Source organism: Corvus kubaryi, unplaced genomic scaffold (assembly GCF_017639235.1).
Source record: "Corvus kubaryi isolate FWS band 111438036 unplaced genomic scaffold, C.kubaryi_AGA036_p1.0 37241, whole genome shotgun sequence".
Lineage (NCBI taxonomy): Eukaryota > Metazoa > Chordata > Aves > Passeriformes > Corvidae > Corvus > Corvus kubaryi.
The window spans coordinates 950,409-975,507 of record NW_024581071.1 but is presented as its reverse complement, the minus strand read 5'-3'; the positions used below and the strand labels follow the sequence as shown (position 1 = coordinate 975,507).

Below are 25,099 nucleotides of genomic sequence, written 5' to 3'. Positions count from 1 at the left end.
AGTCAGGATCTGGAAGGTAAAAGGGGTGCTCTGACCCCCTCATCGCCCGGGGTATGAGCAGGTCCTGCAGGCAGAGGCACATCCCCTCTCCGAGGGGTCACGGCGTGGTTGTCCCCACTCCCCTCTGTGTCCGTCCCCACAGAGCTGCACCAGCAAATGGCACGGGAGAGCCAGGGGCTGCTGTGGGAGCTGGAGGAGGAGCAGGAGCGCTACCGGAGCCTGGAGCAGGAATATGCCCACCTGGAGCAGGACTATGAGACCCTTCCACAGGGTGAGGGCCCGGCCCGGAAATGGGAACCTCCGGGCAACCCCTTCCCTGGCTCCTCATGTGGAGTGGGCAGTGCTGGCTGCTCTGCTCTGGGAGAAGTGGATTCCCCAGTTCATCTGCTGGGGGTCCCCAGCCCAGGTGCCCTCCCGAGGCTGTCACTCCTCCAGGGGATGTGGCAGCAGAGGATCAACCTCGTCCTTCTCTTCCCCACTTAGCAAAGCACCTGGAGACGATCCCCTTCCTCAGAGAGCTTCCAGGGCTCCGAGAGCAGCTTCTTGTCCTCCTCTGTGTCCACAGCTCCCTTGAGAGACGGCTCTGACCTGCAGGCTGAGGCCAGTGGGGACACTGGGGACAGTGTGGTGGGGGTGACAAGTGGGCTGTGCCTTCCCTTGGCTGTGGGGACAGATGTGCCCCAAGGCAGCTGGCTGGGGGCTGGTCCCCTCGGGAGGACTGTCCCCAGGATTCACTGGCTGCTCTTTCAAGCCCTGTCTCTGCACAGGGGCTGGAGGAGCCACAGCCTGGTAGTGAGACCCTGAGTGGTGTGGGGAGCCAGGACCCCTTGGAGAAGTCGTATCTCCTCCCCAAGGAGGAGCTGGCTCGGACCTGGGAGGAGCTGCCGAGGTTCAAGGGCTCATTGCAGCTGGAGGAGAAGAAATGCTTGGAACTCCTCAAGTGCAGGGTGAGCTGCTGCCCCGATGCCATGAGCAGGGCTGGGTCCAGGCTGTGTCCACGCTGGCAGGGCTGGGTCTGGACTGGTCTCACCCCGTTTTCCCCTGCACAGAACACAGCGGAGATGCCGGGACCGGGCAGGAGCTCGGGGCAGGTGGTGGGCGATGACCTGAGATACGCCTACGATGCAGTGCAGGTTGCCAACAGGTGAGTGTGCTCCCAGGGAGATGGTCTCAGCTGAGGCTGGCTCCCCCATGCTGCTGGTGGGGCTTTTCCTGGTGTTTAACCAGCTGTGGCCCAGCTTGTGGTGCTGAGCAGCTGCAAATCCTCTTTGGAGCAGCCCCATCCTCCCTCGTGAGAGGCAGGCACCCAGCTGGGAGTGGGGCACCCCTGACTCCCCTTCCATCCGCCCTACCCAGCTGTGTTTTCCTGGATGGGGCTGGGGCATCCCACCGTGCTCAGAGCAGCTCTGTAAGCAGGTGGGATGTCCTGGACTCCACAAGAACCTCCTGAGCGCTGGTGGAGCCCGTTCCTGGGCTGTGCCACATGTGCTCCGTGCTCAGAGGGGAAAGGCTGGGGCTGTGCTGCCTCAGGGTGCCTGGGCAGGGGCTGAACCCCAGTTCTGCAGCTTCTGGGGGGAAAGCAGCTGCTGCTTCTGCAGTTCTGCCTCCTCGGCAGCCTCCCAAGGGCTGGGGTGGGGCTGTAGTGCCTCAGTTTCCCTGTGCTGGTGTGCAGGCTGCTGGTGAGCCAGCTGAGGGAGGAGAAGCAGCAGAACGAAGAGGAGATCCAGGGGCTGCACCTCGACATCTGCTCCCTGAAGCAGCTGAGCCAGCAGCAGGCAGCCCTGAGCCAGGAGCTGCAGGGCCAGGAGGGGCTGCAGTACCATGTGCTGCAGCTCGAGAAGCAGAACTGGGTAAGAGGGGCTGGGGGACAGGAGTGGGTTTGGGGCTGACCCCTTCCTTGCCGTGGGATGAGCTGCAGTGACTCCTTAGGGAGCGATGTGGGAGCCCTGCTGTACCCCCAGCTCGGACACAGAGCCCCAGAGCAGAGCCTGGCTGCTTGAGGCACCACCCAGGGTTTGTGAGCCTCTGCGATGAGCTTTTTGTACCCTTTAGTTGCTGCCATGCTGGAGAGCGAGCCCATCCAGGGCTTGTCCTCCCCCTGACCCCTGGCCATCACCGCTCCTCCTCAGCCTCAGCCCCTGACCACTCCCTGTCCGAGCTGCTGCAGTGCCTGGGCTCTTTCCACACCACTCTGGACCGCCATGGGCTGGCCCCCAGAGTGGGCCACCAGGCCCTGTGCCAGCTCCCCTTCCTCATCAGTGGCACCACCCTCAACTGCCTGCTCCTGAGGAAGGACGCGTGCTCGTGGAGCTGTGGCATCTAGCTCAGGTCAGTCCCCGAGTGGGGCACGTGTCCCTGGGGGTGGCGGGAGGTGGCCCATGCCCTGCCCTGAGCCGTGTCCCTGGCAGGTACAACACCAGCCAGGTGGAGCAGTGGCTGTGGGCGCAGGGGCTGCAGCAGAGCAGGAGCTCTGTGAGGAGCTGGAGCCCCTGGTCCAGGCTGCCCAGCTGCTGCAGGGGAAGAAGGTGACAGAGGAGGACGCTGGAGCTCTGTGCAGCCTCTGCACGGTGCTGACGCCCCAGCAGGTACTGGGAGGGTTGGAGCTCTTGCCTGCTGGGCATCCACCTTACCCTGGGGCTCCTGGGACCAGGCTGTGCCCAGAAATGCCAGGATGTGCCCAGCCCTGCCCTGTTGATGTCCCCGCCCTCTCGTGCAGGTTGTGAAGCTCCTCCGGGCGTACACCCCAGCCGTGGGGCTTCAGCAGCAGCGTGGAGGTGAGCGGGGCCCGGGGGCTGCCCTGCATGGACACCCCCACGCTGGGGCAGTCCTGATGTGACCATTGTCCCCACAGAGGTGGCTGCAGGACCAGTACAGTCCAGCTCCTGGTGGACACCAGCCACCTCTTCCCTGCTCGCCTGCCCTTCACTGCCTCCCCGCTGCACCTGGATGAGCTCCACATCCCTGAGACCCTCAGCCTGGCCTTCCTTGGCCACTGCTGAGCCTGGGGCTGCCCCTGGGCTGCTGCCAGTGCCCCATTTCAAGGTGTCTGCACCCTCTGAAGTTTGGGAAGGCCGTGAGGGCAGGGGTTCAGCACCTTTTGACTGTGAAGTTGTTTATTTATTGAAATTTGTGTGCCTTGTTTGTGGCACAGGCAGGGCCCCTGACAGTCCTGCACTGGGGGAGTTGGCCACGTTTTAATCCTTTGGAGTTAAGAAAAGTCTTTGCAGGTAGCTCTGGCATTGAGGCTGTTTGCAGGGCGGTGGGAGGGAGCTCTTTTGGCCCCAGAGAAGGGGTGGGCAGCAGGCTTGGAACAGACTTACCTGCTTCCTGTGAAGACAGGGAGCATTTATTTGAATGACCTGGCTTAGCTGATGTCACACAGACTTTAACTCCTCAGCCTGTTCGGGTTAGGAGTGTTGGCAGGAGTCATGGAGGAGCAGGAGCCTTTCTAGAGAGGTTTGGGCTCCCCTTGAGAAGAAGTCAGTAATTGTACACTGCTCCCTGAACCACCCGTGCAGTTCCAGTTAAACACTGCCCCTCAGCCTCCTGTCTCAAGGAATTCCTCTGAGGAATTGCAGTATCTCCTGAACACAAGCCTCCCCTTTCTCCATAAACAGGATCCATTTCAGGAGTAGATGAACCAATCCCATGAAAATGCTGTGTCCTGGTCTTGAGTTACAATGGCTTTGGGAACATGAGGACTGGGAGGTGCATGAAGGTGGTAGGATGAAGTGGCATGAGCATCAGGGCTCAGAGGGACTTGAATTTAAGTTCAAGAATCCAACTGTTTTCCATTCTGTGACTGAGGTGAGATCAGGTGGGTGGGAAGATGGACCAGTAATACCCAGTCCTGCTCTCTGGCAGTGGAAGCCATTCACCCTTGTCCAAAGTCCCTCTCCAGCTCTCCCGGGGCCCCTCAAAGCACTGAAAGGAGCTCTGAGGTCTCCCTAGAGCCTTCTCCAGGCTTAAAGGAGTCTGGTTACACCCAGTCCGTTTTCCCACTCGAGGTGGGTTTGGGTTTTCCAGTGCCCAGCATCACATCCCAGAGCTCACAGACCAAGTGGCCCCCAGGCTTGCTCAGAGCTTCACTTGGACTTCCTGAACAGGGTTTGAGGGCAACTCTCTCATTATTGTCCTGCTCACAGTGGGCAGCTGGTGCATAAATTATTACATTTTAAAAAACCCCTTTTTGTCTTTACTCTTAAATATATTGTAATACAAATACTAACTTGCCATGACTTCAGCAGGCCATATTCTAAAATAACTGATTTTTATGTACCTCAGGTCCTAATTAGTTCATAGAATCATGGTTGGAAAAGACTCAAGTCCAGCTCTCAACCCATGTTCACCACTCAGCCACATCCTCCAGTGCCCCATCTTTGCAGTGTTTGAATGCTTCCAGGGATGTTGATTCCACTCTGGCCCTGGGCACCAAGGCCTGACCCTGCTTTCAGTGAAGAAATTTCCCTAATATCCAATATAAATCTGTCCTGGTGCAACTTCAGGCCGTTTCCTCTCATCCTGAAGCTCCCTGAAGCCTGGTACTGAGAGCGGGTGTGTCCATCCCTGCGTCTCAGAGCCTTTTGGTTGTATTGAGGTACAGATCCCAAAAATTAGTGCCTTTTATGGCTTGCAGGGAGCCCTCGGGGATGGGAGTGAAGGGCAGCACTTGGTTTCAAACTCCCCATGATATTTATATAGCTGCCAAAAGGCCCCCAGGGTCAGGATTCTGCCCTCCAAAAGGCTCCTGGATCAAGGTCCAGTCGGGAAGATCACTCAGCATTTACCCTCCCAGCCTCAGCTGGGGGGAACTTGTTTAAATTGTTGTTAATTGACTCCTATGAAGATAATGGCAAATAGAAATAAACCTTAAAATAACTTCCTTCCACCTCTCCTTTCTCCTCAGGCTCAACTTCCCTCCCAAATTCTCTACCTCCTCCCCCAGAGCTGTGTAGGGGGATGGGCAATGGGGCTTGTGGTCAGTTCATCACCCCTTGTCCCTGCTGCTCCTTCCTCCTCCTTCTCTTCCCCCGCTGTAGTGTGGGGTTCCTCCCATGGGTGCCAGCCCTCCATGAACCCACCCTGGCTGGATCCCTGAGCTTCTGCCCCAGCACAGCCTCTCCACGGGGTCAGAGCCACCGTAGGGCAGATCCCCCTCTCTGGGCAGGCTCCTCCAGGGGCTGCAGGTGCAGCTCTGCTCCCCAGGCACCTCTGGGGCTGCAAGGGCACAGCCTCCCAGGGAACCTCTGCTCTCTTTTCACATAGGCACAGGAGCCCCATGTGAAATTATGATGATTAAAGCTAATTAATTAATCCAGGAACCCTCAAGAAATGTTGTATCCACCATGGATCACTGGAAAGGGATGAGCCCAAGAGCCAGGATGGGGTTGGACTTGGGCTTTAAAGGTCCCTTTCAGCCTAAGTCATTCCACAATTCTAGCAAAGCCTGGTGGCAGCCCCACAATTCTCAAGGGTGAAGCAGGACTGTGCCAGACCCCAGGAACAGCCCCAGCTCTCTCTGTAGGTCATCAGGGCCCTGCATTCATCAAATTACATCAATCCAATTTAGTGAGAAAGTGTTTCGGGACTGTGCCAAAAGCCTCACAGAAGTCCAGGGAGGTGCCAGCCACAGCTCATCCCTTCTCTGCTGAAAGAGTCACCCCAGCATGGAAGGCCACGAGAGCAGCAAGGGATGGGTTTGCCCTCAGTGAGGCTGTGCTGGCTGTCCCTGATCACCTCCCAGGACAGGTCTGTCCCAGCTCTGCAGCTCCTCCCGAGGGGAGGTGGAGGGGCAGGGGCTGAGCTCTGCTCTGGGACAGGGACAGGAGCCCAGGGAACGGCTGGAGCTGGGTCAGGGCTGGGCATGGAGCTCAGGGAAAGGTTCTTCCCCCCGAGGCTGCTGGGCACTGCCCAGGCTCCCCAGGGAATGGGCCCGGCCCGAGGCTGCCAGAGCTGCAGGAGCGTTTGGACAGCGCTCTCAGGGATGCCCAGGCTGGGGTTGTTGGGGTGTCTGTGCAGGGCCAGGGGCTGCACTGATGATCCCTGAGGGTCCCTTCCAGCTCAGGATATTCCAGGATTCTGTGTTCTGTGATTCCATTTAACACCTATCCTTGGTGCAAAGGCACCCTCATGGAGCAGCAGCAGGGACCATCCCTGGGCTATTGGTCCTTGGAGCTGGTTAATCTTGGAGCTGGTTAATCTTGGAGCTGGTTATCCTTGGGGTTGGATATGCCTGGTTTTCACTTTAAAGGTGGAAGTGCTGCACTGGGATGGGAGTGGGGCTGGGGGGGCCCCCAGGTGCCTGTCCCCTCCCAACTCCCCACAGGAGCCACAGTGAAGGGTGTGCTTTTTAATGTCAGTTATAATAAAATATTTTTACAGAGCCCAAAAAATTCAAAATAGTGCAAAACATCTCACTGTCATGCATCCATGGGAGCCGCCGCCGCCGGCGGGACAGACACACAGGCATCGGTGACACTGTGCTACAGGAGCAGAATTGGTCAGTTCAATCACATGCCAAACAGGACAGTCTGGGGAGGGGGCACAGGGCCAGGGGCACCACGGTCGGGGTGCGGGGCCGAGCCCCAGCCTGGCCGTGCAGGAGCAGCCGGTAGAAAAAGGGTGTAAACATTGAACAGAAACGAGAGAGGAAAGTGAAACCCTTTGGTCCCAGGCAAACCCTCTAGAAAAAGGAGCGTGGGGGCCGGTTGGGGTACCCTGTTTTGGGACGGGAGGGGGCTGAGAGAGCTGTATTGACTTGTGGGGTCATGAGGCCGCTGCCTGCCCCAGGACTCGGGGCAAACTGGCCGGCTGGGGTGGCCACCCCACCACCACACACCCAGGCCTCCCAGGCACTCACACGAGACATGCACACCACTTACCACACAGAAATGGTGCTCACTGGGGAACTGGGGGCACAGAACTGGTGCTTACTGGGGGACTGGAGGGAGGGGGTCTCTGGGGCGGGGTGGGAAGGGTTTTGCTTGGGCCAAGGAGATCCCGTGGGCTGCACTGCTCAGGGATGCTGGTCCCCACCGGCCAGAGCAAAGAGGAATGAGTCCCTCTGCCCTGGTGCCCCCAGCCCTTGCCTCCCCCCAGCCCTGGCACCTTGTGGGGGGCAGTGGGGCAGCCCACGGTGGCAGCAAGGCAGGGAAGACAGGATATGGGCCGGGGGCTGCTCCCTGCTGCTCCCGACCCTGGTGATGCTGCTGCCAGCCAGGGAGGGAGGGACCCTGTGCAGGGCACGTGGGGGCTGCACCTGCCAACCCAACAGCCCCAATAGCCCTTCCGGGTGCAGGACACAGCCTGTCCAGCTGCCCTGTATGTACAGGTATTTACATATGTACAGGTGCTCAGGGCTGGGAGCCGCCCTGCCCTCAGGGCACACCAGGGATGGCGACAAGGGGCCATCGAGCTGTGCCAGCCACTCACCAACACCCGCACATGACCCGCACATGGCACGAGACACACACACCCTCCCCAACCCTTTCCTTGCGTCACTCGGTGAGGTTTGGGGCTGGGTGGGACAGTGGAGGTTCAGGGATGGGCCACTGGGGTTCCTCCATCTCAGACAGGCCGGGGAAGGGCGAATCGCGCCCCTCACCCAGGCTCGGGTCCAGCCCTTTCCTGCAGCCCCCCAGCCCCAGCACCTTCCTGCGAGGCAGGACGGGGGCCTGGCTGTGCCCGGCACCGCGGTCACCCAGCCAGCGTGGCCAGGGAGGGAGGGGAGGGTCTGTCACTGCAGCCACAGCACGCCCTCCCCAGGGCCGCGACGGCGACTCCTCTGTGGCCACTCCTATGGCTTATACACGGCTGGAGGATTCTGTCAGGGGGCCGGGAGCAGGGGGCGAGGGCTGGGGGGCCCGAGGAGTTTAACTGCTGCCCTCCTCGGCCGAGCGCGTGTCCGACTTGAGCTTGACGAACTCCTTGGCCACCTCGTCGTTGTTGCGCTGGGACAGGATGCGCAGCACGGTGAGCCCGGTGTCGTCCATGTGGATGCGGCGGCCCAGGGGCAGCCAGCAGGCGCAGCCGGGGCGCTGCAGGATGTCCCGCAGCTGCAGCACAGCGATGCCCACGGTGCGGTCCTCCCGGGCGAAGCAGTAATCCTTCACACACACCTGCAGCTCGTAGCACTCGGGGCCCGTCTCCGTCCCCAGCGTGCTGAGGGGGGACAAGGGATGGGCAGTGTTGGGGTCACACTCCACCCCTATCCCAGCCCTCTAACAGCCCCTACATGGCTGCTGTGCCCACCCATACCCCTAAAAAAGCCTTTTCCTTTTTACTCCTTCCCCCCCTCCCTGCTTTTACGAATGAGAAAATACCTAAAACATCCCACTGGGGATTAGCAAACTCACTGGGAGACCCCAGGAGGTGCCCACATGCGGGGGACACGTCCCCCAGCCTGTCCCCACGTCCCCAGCCTGCGGTGCCACTCACAACTGGAAGCTCTCGTTGTACTTGGGGGCCCAGCTGTTGTTCTTGGATTTGGTGGCAAATTTCCTCTTCTTGTCACTGAGGTGGGGCCCGATGATGTTGACCTCGATGAAGGGCCGGAAGATGCCCGACGTCTGCCACTTGAGGTCATTTGCGGCCACCACTGCGAGGAGGGGACAGGTGAGGCTCACGGAGCACTGTCACCTGCCAGAGCCTGGCACCCCAGCCAGCAGAACTCACCTTTGACGGTGACTTTGTGCTCGCCACTGCTGGGGTGGGTCAAGAGCTCCACGTGGATGGACACCTCCCCAACGGGGTCATCCACGCCAGAGCCTGTGACAGAGGGAGGAGATGTAAGCGCCTGTTCTCCCCGTGCTCCTGACATCCCCTGCCCAACGCTAACCCCACTGAGGAGGCAGGTCACCCACTGCGGGGTGTGGCCCAAAGGGCTGTAGGCACAGCAGTGTGGGTGCAGCAGCTGTGACGGACATGGCAGGACACTCTCAGCACCAGGCTGACTCTGCCATCCCACCGCTGTGAACGCCCCCTTGCCCAGGCAGGGCTGAGGGGCCTGTCTGGAATGGAGCAGAGGACAGTGGCCCAGCTCCCCCTGCTCTTGCCACGGAGGGGTGACAGTGTCATGGGCACAGCACTGGGCAGGAGGGATCCGGCCAGGGAAGCCACAGCCCTACCAGTGTCTCGAGGCTGACCTGCCCCCTCATACCCCTCCACCCTAGGGACCACATCAAGCCCAGGGGTCCCCGAGCCTGGGGACCTTGGGTGACCTGTGACCAACAGGTCAGCTGCCCCCCATGCCACCCCAGAGCTGTGCATGCACCCATGGTGAAGGATGGGGTGCAAGGCAGAGGGACAGAGGCTCTGTGGGTCTGATGGGGCCATGGAGATCCGGCTCAGTGGAAAGCCCTCAGGGTGGGAAGGAGGACGTGTCCCTGTGTATCACCGAGGGTGCCAGGCCGGAGCAAGGCTGGCGATGGCACATTCCCCTCCATGCCCCCGGCCCCCGCCCCCCATGCTGAGCTGGGATGGAGGCGATGGCGGCTGGGGAGGGGGGCTGGGCATGGAAGGCCAAGCGGGGGTGCAGCCCCGGCCCCCAGCGGGGTGTGATGGAGGCCAAGCAGGGCCCGTGGGGAGCTCATTCCCTGCACCCCAGGACAGGCAGACGGAGCCAGAGCAGGGCTAGTAATGGTCCTTAGGGCAGCAGGGTGGGCAGGAAGGGGACAGGATGTGGCATGGCCTTCCTTAGGGCCACATGTGCCACGGGGAGGTCACGGTGGGTGCCCACCCCCAGGCAGCAGTGCTGGGGACAATGTGGGGTGCCCAGAGCATGTGGGCAGACACCCCTACTCCCAAGGGGACAGCCCCCGACCCGCTCTGGGGGTGGTCAATACAGCTGAGCACAGTTCCTCCAAATGCCTCCCAAAGCAGCCCTGGGAGCGGGAGTTTGCCCGTTCTGGGGGTCCCCGAGGCTGGCGATGCTGAGGGGTCCCCAGGCCCCCCCAGCCCGTGGTGCCGGGACTGTTACTGGCCCAGGCCGGCGGCAGGCAGGTGCAGGGGCGGGCGAGTAGCACACGTACCCTTCTCAGGATAAACCTCTTCACTAAGGGTAAACCTAATCCCTTTCCCACCATGAACTAGTGGGAAGGAGAGAGAAAGAGACAGAGACATGGCACAGAGTACACAAAGAGAGGAGGAAGGAGATGAAGGAGGAAGGAGATGACAACAGAGAGAGGAGGGAGGAGATGGAAAAGAAGGGAAGAGGGTAGAGATGAAGAAGAGAGGAGGGAGGAGATGAGGTGTGTGGGGAACGGGAACAGTGAGGGAGGGGGGGAAACAAAGAGAAAGAGAGATCAGATCTCGCAGACAGACTGACGGCCAAGCACCCGGACAACACTGCAGCGACACAGGAGTGCCAGGCACCCCCAGCTCCAAGTGTGGGGTCCTGGGGACAGGGTACACCCAGGGGTGCTGGCACCCACCAGACCCAACCCCACGCCCCCGACATGGCTGGCACAGGAGGCACAGACAGGACAGACGTCCCTTGAAGGAGACTCACGGACAGCAAACGCACGTCCCACTCCCCGAGGACGCAGACAAGCCTGGCTGGGGCACCCTGCAGTGGCCCCTGACCACCACCGAGCATCTCAGGGCCCTCCTCAAGCAGCCAAGGGACAGAATAAAGGGCAGCATTTAGAGCTGAGGGCTGATCCTGCCCTGGAAGGTGCCCAGCATCCTGCACTGCACCCCAGCACCCTGGAGCCCAAATCAGGGGGTTGGACACCCAGCATGCCCAGGACAGGCCCTGGCACCGCACCCGGATCCAGTGGACCCTGTAACTGGTCTGTGTTGGGTGCCTGGGGCCATCCAGAGGGGACAAACACTGTGACACTTGGCCAGAGGGTGACCTTCCCCCCACCCACAGGCCCCACTTCCATGCCAGTCCAGCAGTGCCCTGGCACTGGGGACCCACTGTTCTTGCTGGGGGCTGGGGAGTGCCAGGCTGCTGCTGGGCACCCACGGCCCCTCTTCACCTGCAAACCATGGGAGGAAAAAGCCCTTCCTTCCCCACCCATCTCTCCCCCGCCGTGAGCCTGGCTGGGACCCCCAGCCCCACTGGGACAGAGCCAAGGTGGGTCCTGGCCATGGGGCAGCCGAGCCCGTGGGGAGGACGAGGGCCCGGGGGGGCCAGGGAGTCCTACCCTGCGACGACTGGGTCTGCACGAAGGTTTTGATGAGCAGATCCGTGGCCTGGGTGTAGAGAGACAGGGCGTAGCGCAGCGACTGCAGGTCGGGGCTCTTCTCCAGGAATGTTTTCTTCAGCCCCACGCCGCCAGCATGGAAGTATTGCTGGAGGGGGAAAGGCCTCAGGCTGCTCAGCAGCTCTGCCAGGGTCCCCCTGGTGCTCCCCGTGTCTGTGCCTCGGGGTCAGAGCCCCAGGGGCACCCGAAGCACCCCAGAGGGCCCTCACCTTGATGGTGTCCAGCGCCAGCTCCACCACGGCACACTGCTTCGGGGTCAGGCTCTTGGCTTCCTCACGCACCATGTGGTCCTGGGGGGCACAAATCCTGCTCTCAGCACAGGGCCAGGACCCTGCTGCCCCCACCCCAGCCAAGCCAGCAAGGGGGCAGTGGTGGGGTCCTGGCAGCAGTGGCACTGGCACCCACCCTTGAACAGAGAGCACCCCAGCACCCCCAGTTCTCAGCTTCAGCTCGGTGACCCCCAGCCCTCACCTTCAGCTTGGAGAGCTGCCCCAGCTCCTTGGCTGCGTTGAAAATCATCTGTGTGCCCTGCAGAGAGCAAAGAGACAGGGAGGGCCCCGGTGAGAAGCCAGGCTGGGGGTGGCACGGGCAGGCTGGGCACATCATGCCAGAAGCTTGTTGCAGTTCCAGGGGCTCCCCCAGGCTCCAGGGGATGGCAGCCAGGAAGGTGACACAGGTACCAGGCTGGCAGCCCCCATCTCAGCCCGAGCTCTCAGCACAGGTGTGAGGCTGCAGGCTTGGGGACCCCAGGGCAGGACGTCACCCCGGCATCAGGGACTTCATGCCCTGCTCAGCACAAGCAGCTCATCCCAAGAGTCCCATCCTGCTGCCTGTGCTCCAAGCACCCGCTCCTGCGTCCAGCAGGGCCTGGCACAGCACAGCACTGACCACTCGGACATTGGGCGTGGTGGGAGCAGAGAGCGAGTGCGAGGGACAGCGGGCACGGGGAGGATGTGGCCTGTACCCCACAGCCACCAAACAGCCCCTGCCACACGGAGCCCCCGGTCTCAGGGAGGTTCCCAGCCCCTCGGTACTCCAGGGAGCCCCCCAGGTGGGAGACCCGGGCTGCCTCTGCCTGCCCCGTGCCCCCATCATGGCTGGGGCCATGGAGCCATTCCGTGGTGCCCACGGGAACAGCAGCCCCCTGGATGGGCAGATCCCGCTCACTGCCCTGGGCTGGCACCTCTCACCGGGCTGAGCACACGCTCCTCCAGCGTGCAAATGTAACGGGATAAACTGGGGCCCAGAGACCTCCGTCACCTTCCCTCTCCCAGCACCAGTAGTTCCAGTCCTTCCCAACACAGAAACCTCAGCATCTCTCCCATTAACCATTACCTTCTGCAGGGGTCTGTCCCCTCCGTGCCCTCATTTTGTATCCCCCCATTAACCCTTTGTTCCCACTCCTCTGCCCACCCAGTTCCATCCCATTAACTCCACCCTCACTGTTCCCATCTCCCCCAGTCCGTGGACAGGCTGGGAGCTGGGGACACTGGTGTCCCCAAAACAGAGCACGACAGGACACTGTACTGAGCTGGGAGCCCCCAACCCAGAGCACAAGGGACAAGGGACAGGGAGGAGGGACGGGGAGAGAGCAGTGCCAAGTGGGGAGCAGAAGAGCCATGTCCTTACTTCAGTGTGACTGGGCAGCTTCACCCTGCTCTGGAAGAGAACAGCAAGGGACAGTTACTGGTGGCCCCAGCAGCATTCGGCCGCAGCTCCAGGCCCCCCACATCCCCCAGCCGTGAGGGCTCTGGCCCTGTACTCTCCTCTGGCTGTGCCCAGTTCTCCGCTGGTGTCCCTGGTTTGGCACCAGTGCACAGCTGCAAAGGCTCAGCCCAATGCTGGTGCTGGTGAAGCTGTGATGAGTGTGGCAGGTCTCTTCTGAGGGGGGGCACGTTTGCTCCCCACCCCGTCTGGGGCTGGGAGATCAGAGGGAATCAGCTCCCCCAGCACACTCAGCAAACTGGGCAGGAGCCAGTGTCCCCCAGGAGAGGAGGGGGAGCCGCAGGCCTTGCCCAGACGGATGCTGGCATGGCTCTTCCCAAGAACCAGGATTTGGGGAGCAGGCTGGGGTCACTGCTGAGCCCCCACCCTGTCGTGATGAGCCCCCAGACAGGGCAAGAGCCCATGTACTGGAGAAAGCCCTCGGGGCAGGGCTGGGGCTCAGCAAGGAAAGGGGAGCAGGCTCAGAGATCCAGGGGATCTCAGCAGCCCCAGGGCCCCCACTGTGCCCAGCAGGGCCCAGCATAGGGGGTCCCCCTCTTCCTGAGCCCCCCACAGTGGGTTGTGGGAGGGTCTCCCATGCAGGGGGTCTCAACCCCTCGCTGTCCCAGCCAGGCAGCTGGGGCTGAGGGCTGTGGGGCAGTGTCCCCCGTGGGCACGGGTGACACCCCACATCCGCCCCACGGGGCCTGAACACCACAGAGCCCCCGCTCCCTGCCCCGGGGACACACAGAACTGGGACTGTCCCCAGCACACAGCACAGCACACCTCACCACGACACCACGCAGGCAACAGCACATCCAGACAGCACAACAGAGGAAGCACGGACAAGCCGGGACCTCCACAGCAGGTGGGTGAGAGACCACGAGTGTGGCCCTGGGGCAGTGACACACATGGAGCCCACAGCTATTTACCTTCTCTGTCCCCTTGCCATGTTTTCTCAAGAGCGTGCCCTGTAGAAGCAATGTCAGAGGTTGAGTGTGGGGTGGGGGGACAGCGTGGGACAGGACACAGGGGCACAGGTGGCAGAGACATCACGAGCTCCTGAAGGACAGCCAGTGGGGGACTGGTCCCCACCAAGATACTCAGTGAGGGCCTGGTGTCATCGGGGTGCTGGATCCCCACTGGAAAGCAGGAAGCTGCACTGCTGGAGAACTTGTCCTCACACTGGGAAACTGCTGGGATGCAGGGATGCTGAATCCATGAGGGATGATCCTCGCTGGAATACAGGATCCAGCTGTGTGTGGGCAGGCTCTGGTGCCCCCACACATCCTGCTCCAGCTCTGGCAGGTGCTCCCAGCGCTGGGGAGGGAGCAGGGAGGGAGTATCTGGGATTTGGGTTTAGCACACAGAGCTCTGGTTTGTGCAGGGCTGGGCCCAGTGACAACCCCACACTGATCCAGGAAAGAGAAACTGTGTGAAATGAGGCAGCAGTGCCACAGGGGGGGACGAACTCAGCTCTCAGGGTGGACCGGGGCTTGTTGGAATCAGGAGAGGGGAGCAGGGAGTCAGCTGGCCAGGAAGCCTCAGAAGGAACAAGCAGCACAGGGAGGGCCAAGCAGGGCTGCCAGGAGGGGTTCTGGCCCTGGCACGGGGTGATGGGTGAACAAGAGGAGCTTGTACCACACAGAGCTGACACTGCTCTGTCCTCAGAGCCTCAGCAAGGCTGGGACCTGGGGTCCCCGTGAGGTCCCCATGAGGTCCCCGTGAGGTCTCAGGCTGCCCCCAAGGCCTCCCCAAATGCTGCTGTTGGACACAAAAGGTGTTGGGAGACAGCAGAGGGGTGTTTGTTCGCACAGGGATGGCACCAGCACCCGACAGCTCACTCCCACTGCTCTTCCTGCATGGGTGCCTGAGTCCCAGCAGGGGTGGGCAGAGGACTGGGGGGGAATTGCCCTTTCCTTGCCCCCAGGGGCATAAACCCACAGCCACAGACTGGTCAGAAGAGGACAGAAGGAAACTGCTCAGTCAAAGCCATGCAAGGACCCAGCAGCGATGCCGAGAAGGGAACCAGGAGTCCAGGCTCCCAGGGTCGTATCCCGACCAGGGAAGGAGCCTCACAACCCATGCCAGCAGCCTGCCCCACCACCGAGCACCGGGGCCAGGGACCGCTGTGTCCCCCCGAGAGACTCCTCCTCCTCCTGGCAGGGACAGCCTCTGCCCTCACCCCCAGCACAGCCAGACCCCAGCCAGGGCCTTGAGGGGAAACTGAGGCACGAGGGAAAGGAAGAGCAGCCCTGACTCCAGGCACGCACTGCTCCCTGCTCGTGCCTCCCGCGGCATTTCTCCCCTCAGCACGAGCCCTGGTTTGGCACTGCCATCACCGTCCCCTCCCACCCCACCACTTGCCCTTGTCCCTCCCCACATCCCAGCACTGCCGATCTGTCCAAGACCTCTCCACCCACCACATCCCGGAGGGGCCACTGGCATGTGCCAGCCAGGAGCCAGTGCCAGGCGGGCAGCACAGGGGTGGGGACCAGGAGCTGGACCAGGTCAGGAGCCGAAGGAGGGTGTGGGCAGGGCACGGGCAGCCACACAAGACAAGAACCGGCGAGGCCAGGACCGACACAGAGCGGACAGACAGACAGACAGACAGGGAGCTGCCGTACTTACAATCATCTGCCATTGAGAGGCGAGAGGAGCAATTGGAGAGAACAACCGTGACGTGAGTGTCGGTCCCCACCTCCTCCATCCTCCCCAGTGCCAGCCCTGGCTGCCCCCCACCCCCAACAGGGCCATGGGTGTCCCCCATCCACAGCACTCGGTGTCACTGCCCTGTCACTGAAGGCCTCCACAGCCCCCGAGGGGCCCCATCCCCACCTGCCCGGTCCCTCCTGACTGGGGGGGCTTTGCCCCAGGAGGGCTCAGCTCCAGGGACCCCACTCAACACTCAGCTCTGACATGGACCCCCAAACCACCAACCTGTCCGGCCACCCTGCAGGCTGGCACCCAGGGACACCTAGGCAGGCTGTCCCCTGCCTGAGGGACCAGTCCCAGCACAGCTTTCTCCAGGAACTGTCTGCCCTCAGGAGAATCATCCAACAGAGCCACGTGTCCGTGCCCCTTCCTCTGCCCTAGCACAGGCCCCAGTGTCTCCAGAGCACGGCTGGGAAGGGACTGGGATGGGGACTGGGACAGGGACTGGGTCTCAGTGGCACCAGCATTCCTATGAGATTTGGCCACCTTTGGCCAAGGGTGTGTGAGCCCGGTCAGGAGTGATGTGGGGCTGACCCGAGCCAGGCTCAGGGCTGTGACACGGTGCCAGTGAGGTGGCACCACTGGGGGCTGACATGTCACCTCTGTGCTGCCCCTCGTAGACACAGCACAGGAGCTCCACAGCCCCAGCACGTGACATAAAGGCTGACAGCTCCAGGAACTCCAAGGAAGAGCCTGAGCCCAGCTTTGTAACAGTGACAAAAGCCACCAAGGAGTGACAGGAGCAGGTGTGTGCTGGTCCAGAGCACTCGGTGTCACCCTTTCCTGCCTGACTTCAAGGGAACCACCCCAGGAAGCTTCAGGTGTGGGGGGAGCAGACAAACAGAGATGTGATACAGAGCCTCAGAGTGGGACCATTCCCTGGGTTTGCTCTGCTTCCCTAAAATCCCCAGGAGCAAGGAACAGCTCAGCCCTGCTGGGGAATATGCCCCCATCCTCATGAAACCCCCAGCCCTCAGCAAGACCGACAGGCAGCGTATCCCAGCATTCCAGGAGCCTCTGGATTCACCTCCTGGCACAGGGAGCATGCCCACAGCCAGTGTGGGTGAGTGTGGCATGGGATGCTGCCCCAGCTCTGAGGGAAGGATGGATAGGAAAGGGCCAGTGTCCCCTCTTGATGCCACAGTGGAGGTGGCAGGAAGGTTCTTTGGCAAAGCCATCCAAGAAGGTCCTGGGGCAAGGATGACCTATCTCTCTTCCATCCTTTCCTCAGCCAGGAGCTGGACACAGGTTTGGAGATGTCAGTGAAGTCCCCACCCTCTCAGGTGCCGGTGAGGGCACCTGGCCAGCAATGTCCCACACTGGTTCCAGTCAGTCACCCGTGTCTCAGGGTCCCTGGTCCCTCTCCCCATCACTCACCGTCTGGTCCGTGAGTGGGGGCAGGACAATGGTCTTCTCCATGGTGTTCATCACCAGCTTCCAGAGCTCCTTCAGCACCCGCTTCAGCACTGTCTTCTCGCAGATCTTGGCGAAGAGCGTCAGGCTGTGCAGAGGAGACAGCGCTGGAGGACCCCACGTGTCACCCCTTCTGTGTCACCCTGACCCTGCAGGTCCCTCACACTCCCTGACGAGGCCAGGAGGGGCAGGGTGGGGTTCCAGTTGCCCCCCCCACTCACTTGCTGTCCAGCAGGTCCATGATGGGCTGCAGGACGTTGTCAGCATCCTGTGCGACGCTGCTGCAGGTGCTGGCGGGGACGTTGCCGGTGCCCTTCACCTGGCTCAGGATGTCACCCATCTGCTTCACGCACTCCTCGATGTGTGGCTGGAAACTGGGGACCACAACACACAGGCAGCTCAGCACCTCCTCCCCAGAGCCCCCAGCCTGGCCCCAGCCACAGCTTCTGGACCCCCAGACCTCTCCTTTGCCCGCTGCCCCTGCCCTCCCACCCAGCTGTACCTGGTGGCAAAGACTCGGCTCAGATCATCCAGGACGTTGTTGAGTTTCACCTGCAGCTCCTTGAGGATATCACTGGCTTCTGTGTCCAGCTGGAGGAGGGACAGGTTGGGGAAGTTGACAGGGTCCCTGAACCAGCCCTCAGAGAGGTTTCTGCACCCCAAATGGATCCCTGGGCAGGGTGAAGCCCTTCCCAGTCCGACATGGTGGGAGAGCAGCGTGCCGTGGGGTGGGACAGCGTGATCCCACAGAGGAATGAGGAAGGGGTCTGCTCCCAGCACCGGGAACTGGGGAAGGGGCTACTTCTGGGGGAAGGGAATGATCCAACCTCCCACAGGGCTCCCTCCTGGAACACCCCCACACTCACGTCCTTCCCACCCATGGCTTCAAACATCTTCTCAAGCTGGACACGGAGCTGCTGGATGTTGTTCATCAGGATGCAGGGCTGGAGGGGTGGGATGGAGAGGGGCGTCAGCACCAATAAATATGGCTGGGACAGCTGCCCACAGCCCCAGGACCCTCCCGCCCTGCACTGGGGGACATCAGGACAGGGATGGCATGGAAGCCACCCTGGCAGCGTGTCAGGAACTGCCATGAGGAAGGGACCAACCCGCCCTGGAGCTGAGGTGACAGCTGGGGCCACCGTGTGGGGACAGCAGAAGGGAGATACATCACCACTTTCTCCTTCTCCTTGGAGCAGTACGAGGCAAAATCCTTGGAGATGATCTCAGCGTACTGGAGCAGCACATTGCTGATGGTCTGCAGCCAAACAGGGCACCAACGAAGACACCCAGACAGCAGCAACAGAGGGGAAGGAGGGAGAGAAGGAAACCATGAGTCCCACAGCAGCGAAACAACCTCGTATCTGGATACATACGGGGACCCCCAGACCCTCTGGCCCCATGAATCATAGAATCATGGAAGGATGGAAAAGCCCTATAAATTCAAGTCCAACCATCAGCTCAGCATCACCACCAGGTTCATCACTGAACCATATCCTCAAATGCCACATCCACATGTTTTCTGAACACTTCCAGGGATGGTGACTCCACCACTGCCCTAGGCAGCCTGTGCCAGGGCTGGACAAACCTTTCAGTGAAGAAATTTTCCCAATATCCAGCCCAAACCTCCCCTGGCCCAGCCTGAGGCTGTTCCCTCTCCTCCTGTCCCTGTTCCCTGCGAGCAGAGCCCAACCCCCCCGGCTGCCCCCTCCTGTCAGGGAGTTGTGCAGAGCCACAAGGTCCCCCCTGAGCCTCCTTTGCTCCAGGCTGAGCCCCTCCAGCTTCCCCAGTTGCTCCTGGTGCTCCAGCCCCTTCCCCATCTCTGTTCCCTTCTCTGGACATGCTCCAGCCCCTCGATGTCTTTCTTGTCGTGAGGGGTCCAGAACTGACCCCAGGATTTGAGGAGGGGCCTCAGCAGTGCCCAGCACAGGGGACAGGCACTGCCCTGGTCCTGCTGGCCACACCACTGCTGGTACAAACCAGGTGCCATTGGCCTCCTTGCCCACCTGGGCACACCTGCCTCACGTTCATGCACCAGGAGCTACATGGGCACAGCCACTGGAAGCCAGATCCAGCACAACTGGTCTCCATGGGCAGCTCCATCACCAGCACAGCTGCGAAGGCAACAGCCACCAAGCCTGCATGCAACTCCCTCCTATACTGCAGCAAGCCAGTTTTAATTAATCTGTATTAATTAAGCAAATAACGAATCAATTAGCTCATAATTAATTAAATAATCTCCTGTGCTAGCAAAGCTGGGAGTGTCCCAGGGTGTGCTGGTGGTATATTGGCTACCCACAGTCGGATGGAGGGGGCACAGAGAGCCCAGGAGCCCCAGCCAGGGCTGGGACTGGGGTCCCAGGGGTGGTGCTGACCCCTGCCCTGGGAGGTGCCCACCTTGGCAAACCGGCGCATGTAGTGCCCCACGATCTGGGGGTCGGGGCACTCCAGCTTCTTGATGATCTCAAAGCTCTGGTTGAGCTGGGAGAAAACGTCCACCACGGAGCAGGAGAAGAGCGCATGCTCCGAGGTCTGCTGGAACTGTGGGAGTGAGACGAGGTGTCAGCAGGGCGTGTGGGGGAGATATTGGCCCCAGTCAGGACATACTGGGCATACTGGGCCCCCGAGACTGCGTCCCCAGTCCTGTTCATACCCCATCCTTCTTGTCCCGCTCCAGCGCTCCGTGCAGGAAATCCCGTGACACCTCTTCATTCTCATCCAGCCACTGGATGACGAAGGGCTCGAACCAGCTGGAAGAGAGACCCATCCGTGGTGAGGCCAGCAGCCCTCGTGGTGCCCATCCCCCTCCCCGGCCCCAGGGCTGCACTCACGCGGGGTACTCGGGCACGCGGCTCTTGAAGGAGGGCAGCTCGGTGACGTACTCGTTGTACAGCCACTTCACCTTGAAGTGCAGGTTCATGTAGTCTGCGCTCTTGCACAGGCGGTGCTTCTCATGCTCTGCACGGGGAAAGGGCGTGGGGGTCACTTGGAGTCCCAAATCTGGGGGTTGGGCTCCCCAGGGGCAGCTCCAGGGTAACACGGTGAAGGTGGAAGTGCTTCTAGGGGGGGTTAAGCTAGGCATGGACGATGAGGAGATGAAATGGGTTTGCCCAGGGAACAGGTGAGGTGTGAGCTGAGGACAGCTCCTGCCTGGTTCCCCCCTCTCCGGCTCAGGGTGGCAGGCAGGACTCACCCTCCATCGCGTACTTCATGTCCTGAGCAAAGAGGTTCCACATCACCTCAGCGCTGATCTTCCCCACGTTCAGTTCCTGGGGGAACCTGGGGCGAGGGGAGAGTGTGAATCACAGAATCATTCAGGGTGGAAAAGACCTCCAAGGTCATCAAGTCCAAGCTGTGCCCAATCCCCACCTTGTCACCAGACCAGAGTACTGAGTGCCACGTCCAGTCCTTGGACACCTCCAGGGATGGGGACTCCAAACCTCCCTGGGCAGCCCCATCCAATACTTGACCACCCTTTCCATTAATTCTTCCTGAAGTTCAACCTGAGCCTCCCCTGGCACAGCTCGAGGCTATGAACACGGGGTGAACCGGCCCTCCACATGGACAGCATCCCTCACACACCTCCCAGCAGCCTCAGCCTTCCCATCTGTAGAATGGATGTTACAACCACTTCCAAAGGCCTCAAGATCCCACTGCCTCCACCTGGGCACCCCCTGCGGGCACAGCAGCATCCCCCTCCCCAGCACCTACTCACTGGTTCAGGCAGGGTGTGTAGGAATTCTTGTCCTCCTCGATAATAGAGACAATCAGGGTGATGAGCTTGGACCAGAAATCCAGGTTTTTGATGCTGGGGCCCTGCTCCTCGGGGGGCACCTCGCCTTTCTTAGTCTGGAGGGATGGGGACACAGTGGAGACTCCGGTCACCCCAGTGCAGGGCTCAACTTTGTGTCAGGGCTAACAAGGGGGAAAGAGGGAACACCCTGGAGTCCCCATGCAGCCCCCTTGTCTGTCCTGGTCTCAACCCCACAGCTCAAAGCCTGCCCAAGCCTTGGGGCTTGTTCTGCACAGGACTGAGCACTCTGGAGAGGGAGCAGGAGCACGAGAAAAAGGAGAAGGGTGGGGGATGGGGAGGTCAGTGCCCGGCACCCCCCTGCCCCACGCACCGGGTCTGTCTGGTACTCGCGGCTGTAGAGCTCGTGGCAGTTGTTGAAGATGTACTCGTAGGTAGAGTTGAGACAGGCCTTCACACAGTCCTTCACCACCTGGCTGGCTCGAGGAGGGCTCTGCAGCTCTTGGACCTGGTGTGCAGGGAGGGTGTGGTGTTCAGAGCACCCCAGACACCCAGCCAGGAGCACCATGGGCCAGCTCAACCCCAACCCCCAGAGAACCAGGCCCAAAGAGAGCCAGGCTCCCTGAGGGGCTGGGTGAGTGAGGCCCCAGCAGTACCTTCATCCGAAAGAAGGTGATACTGGTCAGCAAATCCACCGTGGACTTGAGATCCTGCAGCCGTTCGGGGCTGCTGGCAGGGAAGTTGTTCTGGGAAGGAAAGAGGGGAGCTGCCCTCAAAACTCACAGGGGCAAGTGAGGGTAAGGGAACAGCCACCTGCTGCTTCGGGTGGGGACACTGAGGCAGGGCAGGCACCTTACCCGGTACATGGAGAGGTCGATGCGCAGGGAGTTGTGCAGCTGGTCCAGGAGTTTGACAAAGCGATCTTTCTGCGGAGAAACGCCCCGGGGGCAGGTGAACAGGGGAAAAGGGGGAGGGACCCACCCCCTCCCCCATCCCTTGTCTCTCTCTGCTCTCAGCCCAGTCCTTGCTCATCCCTCTCCTTCCTTCCTTCCTTCCTTCCTTCCTTCCTTCCTTCCTTCCTTCCAGCCCTGCCTGCAGAGAAGAGCATCTCCTTGCTGGTGGCTGGGGCTCACTTGAAGGCCTCAGCAACTCCTGGGGCACATGTGGCCGTGCCAGGTGTGGTTCAGGATGGAGAGGTGGCACCACGTGTCCCCTGTCATTGCTGGGAGGCTGACAGGCTGCTCTGTCTGCCCTGCCCACTGGAACAGCTCTGAGCCTGGGCTCAGGGCAAGAGTTGGGAGAGAGGGTGCAGGATCAGTAGCCACTCAATTGGGGCTTTCCAAGAGCTCAGGAGAAAGGGTAGGGAAAGGATGTACAGTGGTTGCCCATCTTCAGGGTGGCCCCAGGAGTTGAACATTTCCATGGACTCCTCACTTGTCCCACTGGGTTGCATCGAGGGACGTGGGCAAGGAACACCCCGTGGGGGGGGTCTCCATCAGGGCTGAGGGGCTGTAGTTCAGCTCAGCCCAGCTCCCACCCAGGGAGCACAGGGCAGAAGGATGCAAATCCCATCTGGGGTTGTGGATTGGATCAGGGGTCAGAGCTGATGGCAAAGCAACTGGTCACAGAACCCCAGACTGGGTTGGGTTGGATGAGACCTAAGGACCACCTTGTTCCATGCCCTGCCAGGGGCAGGGACACCTTCCACTAGACCAGGATGCTCTAAGCCCTGTCCAACCTGGCCTTGAACACTTCCAGGGATGAGGCAGCCATAGCTCCTCTGGGCAACCTCAGTCCTCACTCCCTCACAGGGAAAAATTTCTTCCCAATATTGGCCCCAAAACGTTGTTGGGGAGCATTTCCCTTTGCGTTCCTGCTGGTGGGGAGGCTTTGGGCAGCCATGTGGGCCCCCCATGAGAGCCCTGGGTTCCCCCTCAGCACTGGCTGTACCGGGTCAGGGCTGACCCGCAGGGCTCCGGGGAGCCCGGAACAGCGTCTGAGTCCTGGGTAAGGACACGGGGGCGGGACAGGGCAGCGAGTCCATGGCTCGGCCACACCCACAGCCTGTGCTGGCCACCGCAAACCTTCGGCGCTCGCCGGGATGGCCCAGCCGGGCCCTGGGCCGGACCGTGCGTCCCCGACACCCAAGGAACGGCTGCAGCACTCTAACACTGGACACGACGGGTACTCAGGGTTAAAGCGGCATGGCCGGGCACTTTAGGACCCAACCTTAGGCTCTCTAAAAAAGAGAAAAAGACAAGTTTTTAAAATCCTCCATGTTAGAGAAAAGGCGGGTTTCTGGTACGGCTTCCTCCTCCTGCGTGATCCGGAGGCACAGCTCGCTCGGCTCTAGCTACCCCCTGCGAGGTGAGCCAAAGCTGCCCGGAGCTGTGCTCGGCCCTGGCTGTGTCCCTGGCTACCCAGCTCCTTGCTGCACCCGGGGCTGGGCACTGACCCTGGCTCGACCCATGCGCATCCAGAGCGACCATGTCCTGCCTCTGGGATGGCACGGGGGGAGCCGAGGCGAGGGCTCAGCCCCTCCTCGCCCATGTCCCCGAGGGGCACCCGGCCCTGCCGCAAACTCGCCCCACTCGGCACCCAGTGGTGCTGGCACAACCGGCTGAGTTTGCAGCAGGCCAGGGTCCCCCAAAGCACACGAGGCTGTGCAAGACTCCCCACAAACTGCAGGGGTGGCTCATGGCCACATGCTTCTGATTTTGCCACCAAGGTGTCCCCTCTCCTGGCATGCTGTCACCCAGCGTCCCACTTTGCTCAGGCTCCCACAGTAATTAGGGAGCAAATTGAGCCCTTCTCCTGGCAAGGTGGTGGCCCTTTTCCTTCCTGAGAAACAAGAGCGGGATGATTTTTGGGGCAAGCAGAGGCTGACACCACTGCTGCCTGGCTGCAGTTTGGAGTGGGGTGTTTTGCACAGCTCGTTTTGCTCCCCGAGCCCCCCACCCCCTCCCACAGAAAGGAGAGAAAAAGAAAAGAATGTTTACGCACCATGGGACTTACCCCGAAATTGGAGGCGGCAAAGCGGTCGGAGGCGTTGACGTTGCTGGAGGCGGTGGTGTGGGCATAGTAGGCGTTGATGTTGGCCAGCAGGGTGCTCATCACCGCTGGCACCCCGGGGCACATGTACTTGGAGGAGAGGCAGGCAAAATGCCTACGGAGAGAAGTGGCAGGTGAGGGCTTTGGGCCATGGGAGGGGATGCAGGGTTTGGGGTGCATGAGTCATTGAATCCAAAAGCATCCCAAGTTGGAAGGGACCCTCAGGGATCATCCAGTGCAGCCCCTGGCCCTGCACAGACACCCCAACAACCCCAGCCTGGGCATCCCTGAGAGCGCTGTCCAAACGCTCCTGCAGCTCTGGCAGCCTCGGGGCCGGGCCCATTCCCTGGGGAGCCTGGGCAGTGCCCAGCAGCCTCGGGGGGAAGAACCTTTCCCTGAGCTCCATGCCCAGCCCTGACCCAGCTCCAGCCGTTCCCTGGGCTCCTGTCCCTGTCCCAGAGCAGAGCTCAGCCCCTGCCCCTCCGCCTCCCCTCGGGAGGAGCTGCAGCCCCCAGGAGCCTCCCCTCAGTCTCCTCTGCTGCAGCTGAACGAGCCAAGTGCCCTCAGCCACTCCTCAGACCCTTCCCCAGCTCCGTGTCCCTCCTTTGGACACTCTGCAACAGCTTTGGACCCTTCTGATCTTGTGGTGCCCAAACTGGACACAGGACTTGAGACGAGGCTGTGCCAGAGGGTGTTGGGAAGGGGAGGGATGGGTGCACAGGTTTGGGGCAAGTCCTGGGGCAGGAAGGTGGGTGCCAATGGCAGCAGGGGAGGATGATGGGGACAGTAACCCTCCACCTAGGGGGTGGGTACAGCCCCTCTGAACCAGTTGGGAGTAGGGGACTCACGTCATGGCCTGGTAGATGGACTCCACCCCATAGCGCATGGCAAACTCATCCACAATCTCCTGTGCTGTCTCATCAAAGTACACCTTCCAGGCATCATCCCCCTTGGCATCGGGGATCTTCACCACCCCGTTGTTTTGCAAATCCGTCACAAAGTGGAACAGGTTCTGGAGGTACAAATGAGTCCTGTGAGCTCCCCAGGGCGTGTGGTAGCAGGGTGGCATTGCTGGGGAGTGGGCCGTGCCCCCTGTGCCTGCCTGGGCTGCTCACCTCGTGCAGGCAGGTGTACTGAACATGGTAGGGAGCCACCTTCTCCTCGCCCTTGATCTCCACGCTGATGTGCAGCCGGATGGCTCCTGACACTGCTGACTTGTCTGTGCGCTTGTCTGTGGGTGCAGGGAGAGGGACAA

General features: G+C 61.2%; 1 protein-coding gene across 21 annotated transcripts in view; it reads right to left on the bottom strand.

Moving 5' to 3' along the window:
* Positions 1-4,701: 4,701 nt before the first annotated feature.
* UNC13A (unc-13 homolog A) overlaps positions 4,702-25,099 on the bottom strand; it is a 39,305-nt gene continuing 18,907 nt past the window's right edge. For 6 of the 21 annotated variants that reach the window (XM_042023319.1, XM_042023328.1, XM_042023313.1 and 3 more), the window contains 26 exons: positions 24,960-25,075; positions 24,693-24,856; positions 23,797-23,959; positions 21,651-21,719; positions 21,450-21,539; positions 21,167-21,301; positions 20,758-20,891; positions 20,236-20,321; positions 19,874-20,000; positions 19,696-19,792; positions 19,440-19,583; positions 18,217-18,300; positions 17,909-17,986; positions 17,545-17,633; positions 17,264-17,416; positions 17,007-17,130; positions 15,546-15,551; positions 13,847-13,885; positions 12,840-12,869; positions 11,682-11,738; positions 11,420-11,500; positions 11,151-11,298; positions 10,029-10,085; positions 8,674-8,766; positions 8,437-8,596; positions 6,335-8,160 (listed from right to left, as the gene is read on the bottom strand). In XM_042023319.1, the coding sequence (XP_041879253.1) occupies positions 7,872-8,160; positions 8,437-8,596; positions 8,674-8,766; positions 10,029-10,085; positions 11,151-11,298; positions 11,420-11,500; positions 11,682-11,738; positions 12,840-12,869; positions 13,847-13,885; positions 15,546-15,551; positions 17,007-17,130; positions 17,264-17,416; positions 17,545-17,633; positions 17,909-17,986; positions 18,217-18,300; positions 19,440-19,583; positions 19,696-19,792; positions 19,874-20,000; positions 20,236-20,321; positions 20,758-20,891; positions 21,167-21,301; positions 21,450-21,539; positions 21,651-21,719; positions 23,797-23,959; positions 24,693-24,856; positions 24,960-25,075 (2,813 nt within the window). In that variant the 3' untranslated portion in view covers positions 6,335-7,871. Of the gene's footprint in view, positions 4,797-6,334; positions 8,161-8,436; positions 8,597-8,673; positions 8,767-10,028; positions 10,086-11,150; positions 11,299-11,419; positions 11,501-11,681; positions 11,739-12,839; positions 12,870-13,846; positions 13,886-15,545; positions 15,552-17,006; positions 17,131-17,263; positions 17,417-17,544; positions 17,634-17,908; positions 17,987-18,216; positions 18,301-19,439; positions 19,584-19,695; positions 19,793-19,873; positions 20,001-20,235; positions 20,322-20,757; positions 20,892-21,166; positions 21,302-21,449; positions 21,540-21,650; positions 21,720-23,796; positions 23,960-24,692; positions 24,857-24,959; positions 25,076-25,099 lie in introns of those variants that run through there. The other 15 variants (XM_042023329.1, XM_042023315.1, XM_042023314.1 and 12 more) reach the window with 10 other exon arrangements.